This window comes from Chroicocephalus ridibundus, chromosome 1 (assembly GCF_963924245.1).
Source record: "Chroicocephalus ridibundus chromosome 1, bChrRid1.1, whole genome shotgun sequence".
NCBI lineage: Eukaryota > Metazoa > Chordata > Aves > Charadriiformes > Laridae > Chroicocephalus > Chroicocephalus ridibundus.
This window is the reverse complement of record NC_086284.1, coordinates 117,654,609-117,671,250: the sequence shown is the minus strand read 5'-3', so window position 1 is coordinate 117,671,250 and position 16,642 is coordinate 117,654,609. Positions and strand designations below refer to the sequence as shown.

At 50.8% G+C, this 16,642-nt stretch overlaps 2 protein-coding genes across 4 annotated transcripts in view; one reads left to right on the top strand and one right to left on the bottom strand.

The window, feature by feature from the left end:
* Positions 1 to 3,076, top strand: part of IGSF3 (immunoglobulin superfamily member 3) — a 104,444-nt gene extending 101,368 nt beyond the window's left edge. For both annotated transcript variants that reach the window (XM_063348299.1, XM_063348290.1), the window contains one exon: positions 44 to 3,076. In XM_063348299.1, the coding sequence (XP_063204369.1) occupies positions 44 to 294 (251 nt within the window). In that variant the 3' untranslated portion in view covers positions 295 to 3,076. The remainder of the gene's footprint in view (positions 1 to 43) is intronic.
* Positions 3,077 to 3,381: 305 nt separating this feature from the next.
* Positions 3,382 to 13,805, bottom strand: ADPRH (ADP-ribosylarginine hydrolase). 2 transcript variants are annotated; one of them, XM_063348266.1, is made up of 4 exons: positions 13,677 to 13,805; positions 12,184 to 12,530; positions 5,625 to 5,985; positions 3,382 to 4,885 (listed from the first exon to the last, which is right to left on the bottom strand). In XM_063348266.1, the coding sequence occupies exons 1-4, from the start codon at positions 13,748 to 13,750 to the stop codon at positions 4,498 to 4,500; spliced, it is 1,170 nt and encodes a 389-aa protein (XP_063204336.1). In that variant the 5' UTR covers positions 13,751 to 13,805; the 3' UTR covers positions 3,382 to 4,497. The 2 variants fall into 2 exon arrangements, with proteins under 2 accessions (XP_063204336.1, XP_063204344.1); XM_063348274.1 differs by having other exon boundaries at positions 12,334 to 12,530.
* Positions 13,806 to 16,642: the final 2,837 nt, after the last annotated feature.

The following is a 16,642-nucleotide window of genomic DNA, read 5'->3' as shown; positions in this document are numbered from 1 at the left end:
GCAGAGAAGCTGTGAAAGGTAACTGTCCTGTGCTTCTTTTCAGGCTCCACCCTGCAGTCCGTCATCTGCTCCAATGACGCCCTCTTCTACTTTGTGTTCTTCTACCCTTTTCCTATCTTCGGCATCTTGATCATCACCATCCTGCTGGTGCGGTTCAAGAGCCGAAACTCCAGCAAGAACTCCGAGGGCAAGAACGGGGTCCCTTTGCTGTGGATCAAAGAGCCTCATCTCAACTACTCCCCCACTTGCCTAGAGCCACCGGTCCTCAGCATCCACCCGGGAACCATAGACTAAAGAGGCAGTGGCACCTGAGGGACGTGCAGAGAGAGAGAGAAGCAGAGACACACTGGGATCGCTAAGGAACAGAGTGGGTTTTGTTGTTCTTGTTTCATTTGTTTCGTTATCTGTGCCCCAGCCTGGCGGCTGAGCTCTGTGGAGTGTCCAGCCAGCATGGACGGGAAGATCCGAGGCTTCTTCCAGCGCCTGTGAGAACGCACCCCCTCAGCCCGATGGATGGAGGGTCCGTGCGCTTGCTGTACATAGCGGATGTTCCCCTCGGATTAATTTTGCTCCTGTCAGTTGCTGTCCTTTGGGCCATTACTTTTTTATTGTCATTTCTTTTTTGGTCACTCCAAGAACTGTTAGGCGTCCCCTGCCCTCCACACAGTGAGGAGATCCCAGGGGGCTTTTGGTCCTGGGACGATCTCTTTGGAAGTAAATGTATATGTTTTCCAAAACAGACTGTGGATTTCCTCCTCAGACTCGGTGCCACGGTGAAGAACGTCTTTTCCCTAGGTGCGCTGAGCTAGCTCTTCCCTCTTGCAAAACAAAGCCAGGTCAACCTCTGAGGGGTTAGCTGGGCTGTCGGGAGGTCCATCTCAAAAGCTGGCTGTAGCCTCAGTATCTTCTTGCCTCCATCCTACTGTTCTCTCAGGAGGGGGCAGTTCACCTTTTGGGAGCATTCCCCAGTCTTGGAGAGACTGAATATTCAGCGAGCTTGCAATCAGGACAAAAGCAATTTAGTTTGTCTCCGGGAACTGAAGGGGGAGATGGAAGGAGGACACCTGAAAGCCCTGACTATGTTGGTAGCAAAGAGGGTCCTCGTACAGTCGAGCTCACCAGAGTCATGCTCCTCCCCGGTGTCCATGCTGCCACCTCTGATGAGGGGGGTCCCCTCTGTGCCCCAGTCCCCTGGGGGCAGGTGGCTGGATCCAGTCTCTGAAGGCTTCAACATGACCAAAGTAATGACTCTAGAAAGGGGGAAAGGGGAAGGAAGCTCCACGGTTGGGTTCACAGCCCCTGAATGGTTCAGCCAAGGAGCCCAATTGCAGCCATGCCACGCAGTGGGGACACACAGTTAACCACCACGTGTCACGAGTTTCCCTGCAGCTTGCACTACTTCCCAGCACAAGCTTGGACAAGGCAAGGAGCCTGCACCGCATCGGCGCCCTGGGGGCTTCCCTGTCCCCTTGGGCTGGAAGAAATCTTCCCCTGTTTGCGTGTGTGCATCTGTCATTTTTCGTTCCTGGGGCTTTAGGAGGAGAAACCGATTCTCCATAAGCTCCCCCTCCTGGCAAAGTCCACCTGCTCTTGTCGTAGGCAGTCGCTGTGGCAGGAAATGCTGTTCTTTCTGTGAAAGATATGGCTCTCGAGAACCACACCAGGGCTCTCGCCATGTGGGGCACCGGAGCTCCCGTACCCCGTAATGCCAAGTACCCCTGCCCTGTCCTGTGGAGGAAACCGCCTCCTCCCCCATACGCCCTAAGCGTTAACGTCTGGCGGAAGAAAATGTTTGCCAAAAATGGCCTTTCGTTGTCTTCCTTGATGTCTTCCTGGCAAATCTGGCCATTTATTTTTTGCAGCATGGCTGAAGCCAACCGGGGCGGATGGGCGCAGCTGCAAGACACCCCACCCCCCATGCCCCCCGCCTCGTGCGAGAGAGGTGCCATACCCACAGCCTCTGCAGGAGAGTGGGACTGCTCTTTGTGAAGAGAAGGGGACCTCAGCAAATGCTCTGTAGCACTACTTGGTTAGACCCTGATGCCTTGATGATTCAGAGGTGACGAAGCCTCGGGGGGGAGATCTGCACCACGCATCCTCTCTCCCAGCTGGGAGGGGGCCCACGTGGCTGCGGACTGTCCCGTGCCAGGGCATTCGAAGTCAGCCACCTCTGCTCCTCCACCAGAACGGTATTGGTTTCTTCTTCCGCTGGGAAGACCAAATTTCACTCATCCCTCTGCGAAGTCTGCCTCCTCGAGACATAACTGCTTACTGGCCCCAGCATATGCATAATATCACACTCATATATATATATATATATATATTTATATATATATGTATCACACACCCACACACTTGTCTTCCCTTTCTGGATAAGGCGTCTGCAAAGAGAGGAGTGGGATGAAATGAAGAACCGAGGCGCAAACAGCAGCAGCTGCAGCCAGTGGGTATTGTTTCGTAAATGTAGTATCTCCTGTACATACTGCTCCTGGGCAGGAACTGCAACTCATTTCAGCTTTAAAGGGAAAAAAAAAAAAAAGAAAATGGAGTCTGCGGGAGCCGTTCTTCCCTGGGAGAGCACTGTGCTGCACCCAAGCCACGCTCCTCCTCACCAGCCTGTCTGCCCCAGAGCAGGGCTATCCCGGAGGGCTGTCCTGTGGCCCCCTCCCCCTGGCCGAAACGGGTCCCTTCCCAGCCCGGCAGTTCCTGCATCGAGCCCAGGCTTTCCTGGGAAGTGGCTCCCATGGTGGTCCCTGAATGTACCTTGCTGGTGACATTTCTCCGTTGCTCTGGCAGTGTGTTGCCTGGTCTCAGACTTCTCTCTGTTTTTATAAGGCAGACTCTTCCTGTAACGAGTTTTAACACGAAGCTTTTCAAACCACTCTCTGCTGTAACTTTCTGTAACGAACCCGAGAAGAAAGAGAGATACCCTATCCATGCATGATGTGGAAAAATGTTTGGGTTTTTGTTTTTTTTTTAGAAAAAAAAAATCAACAAAAACTTTGTACTATGTTGCACTAAAACATGTTTTATACAACACACCCGAGAGCTGTAGTAAACTGTGTTGAAGTTGTGATTCCTATTGCTGCTGTTTTTTGTCAGATTCGGGCTTTCATTATGCCTTTATGCGCACTCCCTGCATAAAGGTGTGCTGAACTCCCCCTTTTAAGGCAGCCTCACCCCCTCCCACCACCCCCGTCCCCCGGTGCATCATCCCTCCTCCTGCCCCGGCACCACATCTCCTCTCTCTTGGAAGCTGGAGCTTGCAGACACCTTGCACCCTCTGGCTCTTCTCACTTCTCCCTCCCGTCCCTTAATTCATGCCATGATAGACTATAACATTTAACAGAGGCATGGCGGGTCTATTTATTGAATGGGATACAGGGGTTTGAAACTGCTCCAAAAGGAGTACTTTGCTGCGTCACAGTCTGGATTTAAAGAAAAAGCCTATTTTTTATAGAGTTATCCATAGTAGATGTTAAGCAGACAATCTTTAGTAACCTTGACGTAAGCAGCATAATGTAGGTCACTACAGAAGTTGCTTAAGTTGGTGTAAAATGCAACCTTTTAATTCTCATTATCCCCTTTGACCTTGGATAAGGGTTTGGTCAGTAGTCTTGAACTCCCCTACTAACCCAATTAGGGAAGTAGCCTGATACCTTCTTACCTGTATAGCAAAAGTGCTGTGAAGTTATGCAAAAAATGCACTGCCAACACAGCTGACAGGTTGGGTTTGGGGTTTTTCCCCACAATCATTTAAAACAAAAAAAAAAAAGTGTCGCCTGCTAAAATAATTGTATGAGGAAAAACTCTGCTGTCTTCAGACACAACTGGCTGTTTGCTCCCCCCTGCCACCCCCAGTCGGTTCCCGTGGGCCGTACCTGCTGCAATGGATGAGGAGCAGAGGTTGTAGCTTTACGCACGCTCAGTGCCAGATGGCAAGCGGTGTCCCTGGCACTCCGCATCAGCAGTACAGGGCGGCGAGCTGGGGCTGGCCGTCATGGGTTTGCCGGGAGGCATCTCTGCCAGCCCATGTACGCTCCCCGCGACCAGGCGTGCATCCCTGAGCCCCTCTGGCATGCTCCTATGGGCAGGACCCTGCTATGGGGCAGCTTGTGTGGGTTTTGCTGCCTGTCCCGCTGCTGGAGTGTCGCTAGCAGCGCTGCAGTGGGTGCTCCCGCCCCTCTTGAGGAGCAGAGGGTGTGCAGCCGCCATGCTGAGGAGGAGGGACGTTGCAGGGCTGGGCTGCTGGCGGGACAGACGCACTGTTGCGTGCTCCCACCAAACCCCCTTGTAACTGCTTGCCACCGCCCACAAGCCCCAAGCGGCTACCTCCAAAATGGCCTCCCTGCAGAAGCCAACACACACAGAAAAAGCAGGCCTGGCTCTGGCTTACGCTCGCGTGCTTTAATCCAAACTGAAGTCTGCAAAACCCTGAGTGAGCGAAGGGAGGCAGTGAGGTAAGCACAGCCCTGGGGGGGCCCTGCTCCCCCCCACCTAGGCGAGGCGGTACAAGTCCTTGGCCACCTGCTCCAGGCGGTCCCTGTACTCCAGGTGGGCGTAGAGGGAGGCGCTGACTCCCCGGAAGCCGTGCATGGCCCCCCACCAGCAGGCCGCGATGGTGGCGGTGGAGTCGCTGTCGCCGCCGTGGAAGAAGGCCCGGTGAGCCAGCTCTGCCCAGGAGTCCCCCGCGCCCAGCAGCGCGTCGTAGGCGATCATGGGGGCGTCGTGCCCGCTGCTGCCCCCCCAGCCGTCGTAGCTGAGGGAGGTGTAGAATGAGTCTCTCTCTTCCACGCCGTACTTGGGGGGGAAGGTGGGCAGTGAGACCCCGTCTGATATGCCTCTCTCCGCCAGGTATTTCTCCCATTGCTCTTCAAAGTAATGCCTGCAAAACAGGAGACAAGACGGAGGGGCTGCGAGAGACATCCCGCGGCAGAAGCATATACCCGAGTTCCCCGCGGGCCCTCCCGGCCGCATCAAGAGCCCGGAGCGATGGCTCGGCAAAATGGTAGGCTTCCCCCCGTTTGCCAACCTAGGGACGTGATTTACAGTAAGAGGCACAAGGACATGTTTCAGTGAGTTAGATTTCCCCTCCCTCCAGCCACATGGGAGAAGGCAGCCCAGCACCTGCTGCTGTCGCGCTGCACAGGATTCAAAGGCTCAGAGCGAGAACTGAGTCATCCTCCCGAATTCAGAGTACCTCCCCCCCTGCCCCTGTGTGCCCCTGCGCACAGAGCCACACCGAATCTGCAGCCGCATTTGGTTATAACTTTCAAACTGAGCTCAGCCCTACGCCTGGTGCTCTTCCCCGGCCTTGCTTCCCATCTTTCATCAGAACACGGTTGCTTGAGATGACAAGTCGAGCTACCTCATACTGGATCCAAAAAATGTCACACTGACATGACCCAAACACGGTCGGACTTTTTTTTTTTTTAAGTAAGTTAGAGGTATTTTTCCCCTGAGGGACTTCGGAGACTTTCTGAATCGATTTGATCCCATGGCAGGCACATGCTGCTCTAGGGGTTCACCACAATGTGATTACTGAAGCTTACGTATAAACACGGCTCGCCCTCTTCTATGTGAGGATTATTTTAACAAAACCCAGTGCTGGGAGCGCAGCTCACCATTGCGCCATGTTCTCCTCCACGAAGAAGCCGCTGTCCCGCACATAGGCTTTTGCCCGTGGCAGCACCTCCATCAGCCCCTTCCCCCAGGCCGGGGGGGGCACGCCATTCACCGCGAAAGATGTGAAGAGAGCCGAAGCCAGGGACCCCAGGTAGCCAGTGGGATGGTGGTGGGTCATCCGTCCGCTCTCGATGCTGACTTGCACCAGAGTGTCCAGCTGGGTGGGGTGGCGGAAACGCAGCCCGATGCACATGGAGCGCATGGCGGCCCCGCAGCCTCCCCCCCGGGGGCTGAATGGGATCCTCCAGCCATCCGGCTGCCCCGGATCCAGCTTCAGCGCATTTTCCTGACATGCGCCACCTGGAAAGGAATGGCAGAGCCCAAGAGAGAAAGAAAGAAAGGAAAGAAAAGAGAGAAACAGAAACACGCATCAGTAGGTGACAGGGTCAAACACAGCTGGGGAACCGAGGGAAGACAGGCAGGGTAGCAGGGGAGGAAGCATTACTCTCTGCAAGGGATTCAGGCTTCCCTGTAAAAACATCAGTTGCCTGCTCACACATGTTTCTTGCCTTAAATTCCCGGTGCATCCTGCATATTCCCATGCAGACCTGGTAACTCCTGTTCGTGAAAATAATTTAAAAGTCTAGGGGAGTAAAAAATATTCCACTGCTGATTTATGTAATTTGCATTATTTATATTTACATTTCATGTTATTTATTTAATAATTGATCTAGAAAACATATATACTATATATATTAGGTATATTTTGTACATACATATCTAGATAGACATATATAAAGGAGGTTTGGAGGGCCATCAGATCACACTGATCCCTGATGCAAGGCACGCCTAAGTACCTCTGCCTTTTTTTCCTGACAGTTGTTTAGTCTCTTTACAGGACCCTTTAAAGACAGTGACCACACATGCTCCCCAGGAATCTTTTCTCCCCAGGAACCGCTGCCTCACTGATATGAAATGTTTTCCAGATCTCCCTTGCTGCAGTTTAAGTTTGTCAGAAGGCGATGAGTGTGGTCTCTCCCTCACCACAACATGCTCTGCATAGCTGGCTTTTACTGTACTCCCCTTCAATAAGCTGAAGAACAACTGTACTGGGTCAGACCAAAGGTTTCTCTAGCGCACTAGGTCATCTCCAAACACAGCCACTAACAAATATCTACGGAAACACTATAAAAAATGAGGCAAGTACAGCGTTTCCCCAAGCCGCCTGGCGTGCAGCAAACCTGCTTGAGTCAGAAGAGGGATGCAAAATGCTGTGTTCGATAACCCCCCCAGTGTACCTAGCCACCATGAACTGGTCTCCTTAGCTTGAACCCATGCATGCCTTCAGACTCCTTTAGCATCCCACAGTAACCAGAGCCACGATTTTGTTACGCAAAACACTGTGTGTTAACTCCTCCTTGCCCACCTCCATGTCTTTCATAGTTCTGCTATTTACTTTTTAAAGAAATGACTCCGCTTCTTCCAGTGCTGCTTTTTCCGAAACTCACTTGTTAGTCCAGTACATTCATAGGATAAAGGCATCTGCGCAAACACATCCAAATTTCAGCGCCCAGCCAGCTTCCCCAGCCAAGACGGTGAAACAAGTTTTGAGAGCTAAGCCCAAATGCTCATGTGCAAGGAAGAGGATACAGGTTTGAAACATGAAATTATCTTTGATTCTCTTCTACCTTGCCTTTTTCTCCTTGTCTTCTCTTCTGGCCAAATCTTAAATACTTCTTTTCCAGCAGAAAGGTAAATCAAGGGCAGGTTTCAAGCAGCTTCATTTAAGTTTTAATGTGTTGGACAACAGCAAAAGCGGACTCAAAAGACTAGTCTTCTCCTAACCACAGTGTGCCTAGTCCTCTCTCAGACACAGAGCAGCAGCAGCAGCAGTTGACATGCTCCTGCACCCAAAATTAGACTGTTGCTGCTATACTTTGCTGCCTAACCGGGATAGGTAGCCGATAAACTTGCAGGTGCTCTGTTACTTTGAAAGTCAAACTAAGTAGAACACAGTAGCAAGGAAAAAGCCTGATCCAGAAACTTCACGTAACTCTACAATTCAATTTCCTTTGGTGCAATTAGATCACCGTGATCTGGGAGGTTGCTAATCACAGCTAGGTACTGTGCTAAATACTCTGCAGAGCTGTTCAATTCTGCACTTTCACGTACACGCTTGGCAGTAGGACTTGGCATATGGCAGTCTCTTTTACCCGCACACACTATTTACAGCACTCTCGTAACCAAAATACCTCCACATCCAAGCGCAGCTTTAAGATTGGCTTCTGGACATGTGCTAAAAATAAATAAGGGCTGGCCGCTGTCAGGAATAAAGTCATATGGATCCTTTTATACTTCTGGTCTAAGTGTCTTTAGCGTATTTCTTTTCCGACAGTATTGTTACACTATAGGCTTACTAGATCAGCTCAGGATACAGCCCTCTGTGCACTATGAACGGGTGGACCAGCTCGCCGCGAAAGGCTGTCTCAAACTGAAAAAGCATCTGGGTCCTGTGGCTGTTGGGCTATTTGCCCTGCAAGCCTGCCAACTGAAGTCAACTTTGAGAATGGAAGTGGCCTGTGCAAGTCTCCCCCACAGGAAAAAATGGGTTTGCTACGCCAGGCCACTTCAGCTCTCATGAATTCCCCTCAGAGTGACCCAGGCACCAACCAGACCTGCTATTTCACCAGCCGCATCCATGCCTGCTGTGCCGGCACCAGCCTCTCGCGTGATGCCACCGTCACACCCTTCCCAGTAGATAAGAACTGCTGTTTTTGCGGTGGCACACGGCCGGCCAACCCCTGCATCAGGCCAGATGTTCCTTAGACATCCTTCTTCGCGGTGATTTGCAGAGTGAAAATTGCGGGGCCGTATTTCTCTGCTGGAAGAAGCAGAAGGCAGAGCGTTTGGTGTGGGTAGCCCTGGGCTCTGCTGGGACTGATCGTCATCAAACCTCTAACTGGGCGTTTGTTTTTGTGGTGTCTCAAAGTGGGAACATGTTCAGGCCTCTAAATCTGCTTTTCATGTAGTTAATTAATTCAGTGCTGGCTGCTATGTATCAAAATCGTTAAGAGGGATATCAGTATGATTTCCAACTTCATGATGATTATCAGGAAATTGAGGCATTTTTTCAAAAATCTAACTGTACTGAGCATTGCACTTATGACCTATAATAGGACATTAAAAAGAACCTGTCAAAGATAGATGCATTTTTAAAAAGCTGTGCCAACTATCCTTTTCATATGTTCCTGGTAAAACAGACCTTTTGCCAGGAAGACAAGGGGAAGGGAAGAGAGCAAAGGGGCTAGGGTAGATTAAAATCAAAATCTGCATAACAAAAACAAAACGAACTCTGTAATCTTGTTGGAACTGTGAGAAAGACATTTCTTCAGGACGTGTCTGTGCAGGTTGAGAGCAAGCGACTCAGTCCTTGATAAAAAGTGAGATTGTTCTTGGAAGTGTTATTGCACTAACTGTAGTCAAAAGCAAACGAGGAAGATGACAGGACTTAAACTACAAGGAAAGAGTGGTTATTTTGCAATAACAGCTTACTTACAGCTTTAAACCTGTGTGTATTACTTCAGGAGATGACTACTGATAACCTGCGTATGAAAAAAATTGTGTAAAACACACCAGTATACAACAGCTCAGACTCTTGTGATTTACGAACTATTACAAGTATTATCCTCACGCTTTTAAACAGTTAAAATATTAAAACATTTGAAAGCCAATTTAGGAAGACTAAGCTGAAATCACATTGTCAGGTCTTTTTTAAAAAACAGGTTTAAAAAAAAAACTGCCGTAGGAGTTTTTGGATCAGGAAATTCTGTTTTGGAAATCCACCAAATCCTGGTTAGGAATCCTTTGTACTAACAATAAGAAACTAAAAGTAACCCGAGGAGGTTACTGGTCTAAGGAAAGAAGAAATACAAGCGAAGAGCAGTGTGTGAAGAAAGACAACCTGAAAAAGTGTCAAGTGCAACTGGATGCTATTTCTGGAATAGGCTTCCATTCCACTTATTTAGACTCCTCATGAGTGCAGACAGCAACAGTTGTTTGGGATTGATCAATACACATAAAAAAGGTGAGTTAAAACAAACACATAGTGTTAAATAATTCCACAGGGAGAGGATTTGGACTGAAAGACAAAGTTTTGAAGCAGTAGATTTCCTGGAGAGATTTCCAGACATAGTTGTACTACGAAAAAAGAAATATGGCCATGCTTGTGTCACTTCATTCATTGGCTTCATTATCTGCCAAGAACAATGAATTTGTGGCTGTGGCACATCACAAAGAGCAATAACGGATGTAGGGATTGACTTGCCATTGAATTAAGCCAGTGAGTTCTAACCTGGGGCTGCATACTCGAGGGACCCTGCTGTAGCCGCCCGGTGACTCATAACTAGTTGTGGGAATCCCTTTGTCACTGCAGTTTTTGGTTCTCAGGTCTGGACTCCCTTGCGTGGGCGAGCAATGTGACTTTCCCCCACAGTTCCGGGGGAATCTCTTCTCTTTTGGGTGAAAGTTACAACAGCAACTTTCCATTCTCAGCCTTAAGGGCTGCAATTCCCTGGTGAGCACTTACTTTGGCCAGAACAGCATCACCTTGGGTTATGTTCTCAGTTAAAATCCATTTACTCTGAACTGCCGAAAGAAGTTATCGACATGCAACTTCTATCGTTAGGATTTATCAACATGGCACGGAGAGTCCAGACTGCAGACAGCTTTTCAGGATATAGATTAGGTATTCCTTTTGGTAGTACATCAGTGGGCATTAAACTCTTTTAAGTGTTAGGATTGAAACACTTGGAGCTGAGCACCTTTCCTGTGGCTGCAACAAGAGCACTCCAGAATGCTGTTGCAAGAACATTCCCAACAGACTTCCTTTTTTTTCCACGTTGCTTTCCCCACTTTCCCCAAAATTTTACAAGGTTAAGTGTCCACAGACCCACTAAAGAAGTTGCATTTCTTTATTTAGCTAGATAACCTGACCTCTCCTTGTCATTCTGATTAGTGTCCAATGCAAATTAACTTTAAAATCCTTCACTTCCAAATAGGAACTGCTTTTGAGCATACTACAGCTCAGTTACTCACGGGAGTGCAGCAGGTGTGCTATTATCCTTAGCTATTAATTACTAACATTTAAATTTTAGGTTTTTCTCCTTTTCGTCTCAGGTTTTAGTCACCAAGCTTAGATATCGGAGGCAAAAATAGCTCCCAGGTGCTGTCTCACTGCCAGCTGCGGTTAGTCCACCTTGGCAGACCCCATCAGCTGGGGGAACTACAAGATGCTCCTTTGCCAAAACAGCTGCGAGTTTTTCAGAAGTTTAACCTGCCGACTCTTGCTATCCTGGCAAGCTTCGTTACCCCTTCCTAAATATTTTATTAATTAGGCTACTCCACCAAGTGAGATTATCTGTGTTGAAGAATACCGATAGTTTAATTCTTTACACGATGGTAGGAAGTTACTCCATAAAGGTAAGCGGAATAAATTCCTGCTCGAGTTTCCAGCCTGGTTTACCTTGGAAATGCACAGCTCCGTCACACTATGCTCAGTGACCCTAGGACAGCAATGATGAAAATCGGCATGTCTAGGCAATTTCTTTTCAATGTATAAACTTTGCATAGCATTGCTGAATTTGAGTGTTTCCAGGATATTTCACACTGCCTGCACTAGCCAAATTACAGGCCCAGCCTCAGTAGCTCCAATTTAAGTTTAATTCGAGCATCCAGAAGAGGCTGGGCTACGAACCCAGAGAGAGACGGGGTCATCAGGGAAGAGCTGGGTCAGCAGGCACGGGTGAACTAGGAACTAACTACAGAACATGTTGCATATGGTTTGCTACTGCAGCCTGTCAAGGCGCCCTTCCCGAATACTGCCACACACTGCCAGTCCCCACTGCCTGTGCCCCTACCTCGGCACCATTGTGCCTATGCAGAGGAAAAAGAGATGATGGAAGTACAGCATTCAGAAAAGATGACTCTGGCCTGACTGTCCTGGCATAGAAAGTAAACATGCAGAGCTAGCCACAAAGAGACTTTGGGTTTAATAAACTTAATTATTCCAAGCAAGGCTCTTTGTGCCTTTAAATATATTTTATATGTAATTTATTGTGTTTATCATGCTAAGTTTGGTATTAATTCTCTATTTAAATGCATTGCTTTAACACAGCATCTCAGGGTGCACATTATACATGGCTGAACTTGCATTTTTCATCCATTGACACAATCCCATCGCAAAAGCTGGCCTCCTTCCTCTGAGTTCAAGGCCAGGCCTCAAACATGCCTGTAAGAATGTTCTGTAAATGTGGGCAAAACAGTATCTTTTTCATCTAGTTCAGAGAAGGCCAAACCACTTCAGCTTGCCTGATTCTGTTCTCTTTAGTTCATCCTGAAACAGGTACTCAGTGTGGAAAACTTTTGCCTTTACATGAAATACAATTAACGCTATAAACAGCTGAAAGCAGAGCCAGGGCCAGCCGCAGCTCCAAGCTAGGGGAAAGGGAGAGATGTTAGTGAGAGGACAGGCCTGCCCAGACACCATTATGGAGGGGTTACCTGGAGCTCTGCCCTTCATGTCATTCATGCACTCTTTGTAGTTCTTTGCAATCAGGGAATAGAGATGCACTAAACTTGTTTTTTTCCCGGCAGCTACCAGGGCTTCAGCTGTGGCCAAGTGCATCACTGTATCATCACTGACTTTCCAACCTTGGATGCTGAGGTTGCCAAGTCCCCCCATCTCCGCCAGCTCCTTGTGGATGGCTGGGCCACTCATCAGGAACTCCCATTTCCCATTGTAATAGCCCAGCGTGTCACCAACTCCGCTCAGCACCATTGCTGCCATGTAGTTTTCCATCATCTTAGGACACAATTTTTCCCCCAGGACTGCTTCAATGCAGAAAACTCTATGAAAAAAGAAAAAAGAATCATAAAATGATACAATCATAGAATGGTTGGGGTTGGAAGGGACCTTCAAGATCATCTAGTTCCAACCCCCCTGCCATGGGCAGGGACACCTCCCACTAGACCAGGTTGCTCAAAGCCCCATCCAGCCCGGCCTTGAACACTTCCAGGGATGGGGCATCCACAGCTTCTCTGGGCAACCTGTTCCAGTGTCTCACCACCCTCACAGTAAAGAATTTCTTCCTAATATCTAATTTAAATCTTCCCTCTTTCAGTTTAAAACCGCTACCCCTCGTCCTATCATTACACTCCCTGATAAAGAGTCCCTCCCCATCTCTCCTGTAGGCCCCCTTTAGGTACTGGAAGGCTGCTATAAGGTCTTCCCAGAGCCTTCTCTTCTCCAGGCTGAACAACCCCAACTCTCTCAGCCTGTCCTCACAGGAGAGGTGCTCCAGCCCTCCGATCATCTTAGTGGCCCTCCTCTGGACCCATTCCAGCAGAGAGGGAGGTTGAAAATAAAATCTCACCCAGTTCAGTAAAAGCCTCGACTGCTAAGCTCCAGCAGGCTGGATACCCAACCTAGCATCCATGTCTCCCTCAGAGGATATATTCCTTCAAAGCACATGCTTCCCCGCAGGCTGGGGGCAGCCAGCCACCTCCGCCCAGGGTGGCAGCGCTGGCAGCCCAGGATGACACTGGGTGTCGTGGCCGGGTCAAAGACCGGAATGCGTGTAGGGTATGTGACTGTGCCCACGTTCGCCACCTCTGCCGAGTGCAGCCCACAACATCAGCATGGTTAAATCAGGCTCCCGGCAGCTTTTGCACCCGGGGTATAACACGAGGCTCCGTTTGAGCAGGGCCTGGTGGAAGCCACTAGCACGGAGGTCTCTAGGAGATGCCCGGCCTTGCTCCACAGGCCGGCCACAACAGCGGGCGCTGGCACCGGTGGAGCTGCCTTATCCCAGCGGGAACTTTCAGTCATGCCCACCCTTCCTCCCCCTTCCCCCTCCCAAAACCACGTTCCTCCTCAGGCCCCACGGCGAGGCCCTTTCGCGCGGGAGGAGGCGGGGAAGGATGGCGGAGGCCGAGCCCGGCGATCCACGCCTCCGGCTGAGGCGGCCTCTTGCCGGCCCCGGCCGGGTACTTACGCAGCCAGCCCTGCCAGCACGGCCCGCCGCGGCCCGGCCCGCCGCGGGAGCGCCAGCCGGCTCCCCGAGGACATTCGCAGGCCTCGGCTGTTGCCGCCCGCCCCGGCCGGCCCCGCCCGGCCCGGCCCTGCCCCTCCGCGGCACCCCGGGGCGGTGCGACAGGCCCGCCGGCGGAGGAGGCGGGCCCCGGCTCCCCCTAGCTGGCGCTTTGTCGGGGCCGGTCTGTCCCCGTCGCAAGCGGAGGGCTTGCTCCCCGGCTGGTCCCCTTCCCGCAGGTTCGGGAGGGAGGGGAGCGGTGTTCCCTTTCATTTTCGGGGCCGCCTCTTGCTTGGCGCTCTCAGAGGCGCCACAGTCAACTTGGGAAACGAAGCTGACACATGGGAATGAAGTCACCGCACGGAAATGAAGTATTTTATTAATAAAAAAAAAAAAAGTAAAAATGAAAGGCGCTTTCAGCATTTCTCCTGCTTTTTCTATCTGAACTGATCGCTAGTTGGGTGAGCGCCCCAGCCCCCTCCGGCTGGCTGAGCCTCCTGCGCGGCAGCAGGGCCGCCCTGGGGGCCCGGCTCGGGGTCTGCGCCGGGGGCGGACCTTGTGGGGGGGTGTTCCCTGTCCTTTTCCAGCCTCGGTTTCTCTTTCCTCGTCCTTTTTTTCGGCATTTTCATTCACTTCAGCCTGAGCAGAAGCCTCCAGCCTTTACCAGGAGCCTTCGATCTCCCCGCAGCCCCCAGCTCTGCCCAGCTCAGCCCCCAGCTCCGGGTGACCCCAGCCTCCTCCAAACCAGGGCTAGTCCTTGCTATCTCCAGCAGTCCTGCTTTATGCTGCGTCTCGAGGCCCATGATGAGGCCGTTGCCTTGCGTTATCCTTTCATGATGGTGGTGGTTAGGTGTCTGAGGGCATCCAGTGAGCAGGCAACGGCAAGGGAGAGCAGCAGGCAGCAGGAGCAAGAAACGGGATTGAGCGTGGCTCGGGCTGCGTTTTCTGGAGGCCAAACCTTTTCACTGACCGGAGGAGGTCAGTTGACGTGCTGCACACCAGCTCTCCAGAGCCCCAGTTCAGCCCGCAAGGTACCAGTGCCTCTTACACGAAGGGAAAAAAAAAATCCCCCCCCCTCGCCTGTGAGAGAAAGCAGTGGTAGTTTTTGAGCTGCAGCCCTGGGGGATTTCAGGGCAATCACAAATGTAGCGCTGGGTCAGAGCAGAGTCCCTGGGGAATTTGGGGGCAAGGGAGAGGGGGGGGCTGGAGCAGGGCCCTGGGATTTTCAGGTAGCTGAGACCATGGGGCTGCGACGGACCGTCTGCCCCAGCGGCTGCGGAGGTTCAGTATGACGTGCCTATTCTGTTATCTGCTCCTCCTTGCACCCTGCTGCAAATGTGGAGTTTGAGAAGCATCTGGCAGAGAAAAGAAAAACAGAAAAGGAAGTGGGAAGAGAAGCTGCCGGTGCCTCGGCACCGCCAGCAGTGCCTGCTGACCTTTTCTGCTTCTCTGCTTTATATAGAACAGCTCTGAGTTTACTTAGGTTGGTGCAGCTCTTCAAAGCAAAGCGGGGTTTTTCTCTCCTAAGGTTTGGGCCTGCGAGAGGGAAATCCCCTCCCACTTTTGGCTGGCTATCTATCTGGGAGGAAGGGCTTCTGCTGCAGGAAAGTTGCAGGGTTGCTCAAAGGGACAGGAAAATGGGAGAACGCCTCTTCATCAGGACAAGAGATCTCTGCGGCACTGAGATCTTTGGATCTCATTGTTTCTTGGTTCCCGATCTCTTTCAGCTTCCTAAAAAACGAAACCAAGACACGCAATGGAGTTAAGTGACGTCTGAGATGTGTCACGGAAAAACTTTGAGGGCTCCTTGCTGACAGACGATGGACGATGAGCCATCAGCAGGAGCCAGCATAAGGAGCCTGCAAACATGGCGTGGGGAGGGGGGCGGTTTTCAGGCTCAAATGCAAGCATTGATCCCAAAGGAATCTCCTTATATGAGTCCCATGGGATGCCCATGAGGTGGGCGAGGAGAGCGCTCTCCATCAGGGGGCACCTCCAGCTCCGAGATGGTGCAGGGCAGCGTTGCCCTGACTCACCATGGCGTGGAGAGGTGGGCACAACTGCTCCTGCTTGGCAAGGGTGGCCATCTGGTTCTGAGCCATGCAAAGAGTTAGAGACTCACCATGTTGCACCTTTCTGGGTTTTTTTCTTGTATTTTTTTTTAATGAAAATTTAGGCTGTGGTGGACCAATGGCCAGGATATGCCTTCTGGAAAGTACCACCATGGAGCAGCTCGCTGACATGCCGCTGACATGTGTTGGACACTGTGGTTAGCACTCACTAAGACTCAGAATTTTCCTTCACATTCATCTGGAAAAAAAGGGTAATTCTTTCTGACTAAAAAAATGTGCCTTTCTAGATGAGCCCAGGGTTGAGGGCTCCTATTCGGAGGGGCTGTGAAGGGTAGCGTTGCAGTGCTGGAGCTACGTACTGGTTTAGACCCTGTGGGACATTTCCTCAGAACTACGTGAGGCCTTCAGGCCAAGAGCTGAAGGAAGGTGAACATTAAAAATGTGCAGTGCACCCTCTTAAATGCGGCGGTGCCTCCTGTTCTAGATCCTACAGCTGTCCCTGAAATGGGACTGCAAGGGAACATCTGGAGTTCTCATTTTTCACCTCTTCTCTTTGGCCCCCAGGTTCAAAGGTGACTATCCAAGGGATCTCCTGGGGCCCTCGAGCATGTTCATTTTGGACCAGTGCCAACCCCTTAACAGTCTCTCATTCTTTTAATAGCGCTTTTTTCTCTGTAATGACAGCAGGCATTTTTTTGAGTGGGGAATATTTCTGGGCTTACCCTAATTCTCAGTCCCCAGGTGCGTGTCTGTCTTTGTCACTGGCCAGTAAATAATAAGCCACTGCAACAGGGGCATTCAAAACAGGGGCAGCAAATGCCACGTGAGGTCTGCTCGGGACCTGGCTGGCTCGCTGCG

Coding starts and splice junctions, on each gene's coding strand:
- ADPRH (XM_063348266.1), bottom strand. CDS start 13,750: ATGTCCTCGGGGAGCCGGCTGGCGCTCCCGCGGCGGGCCGGGCCGCGG. Junction 5,986..12,183: donor CATGAAGGGCAGAGCTCCAG/GTAACCCCTCCA, acceptor ATTCCTTTCCAG/GTGGCGCATGTCAGGAAAAT. Junction 4,886..5,624: donor GAGGAGAACATGGCGCAATG/GTGAGCTGCGCT, acceptor CCTGTTTTGCAG/GCATTACTTTGAAGAGCAAT.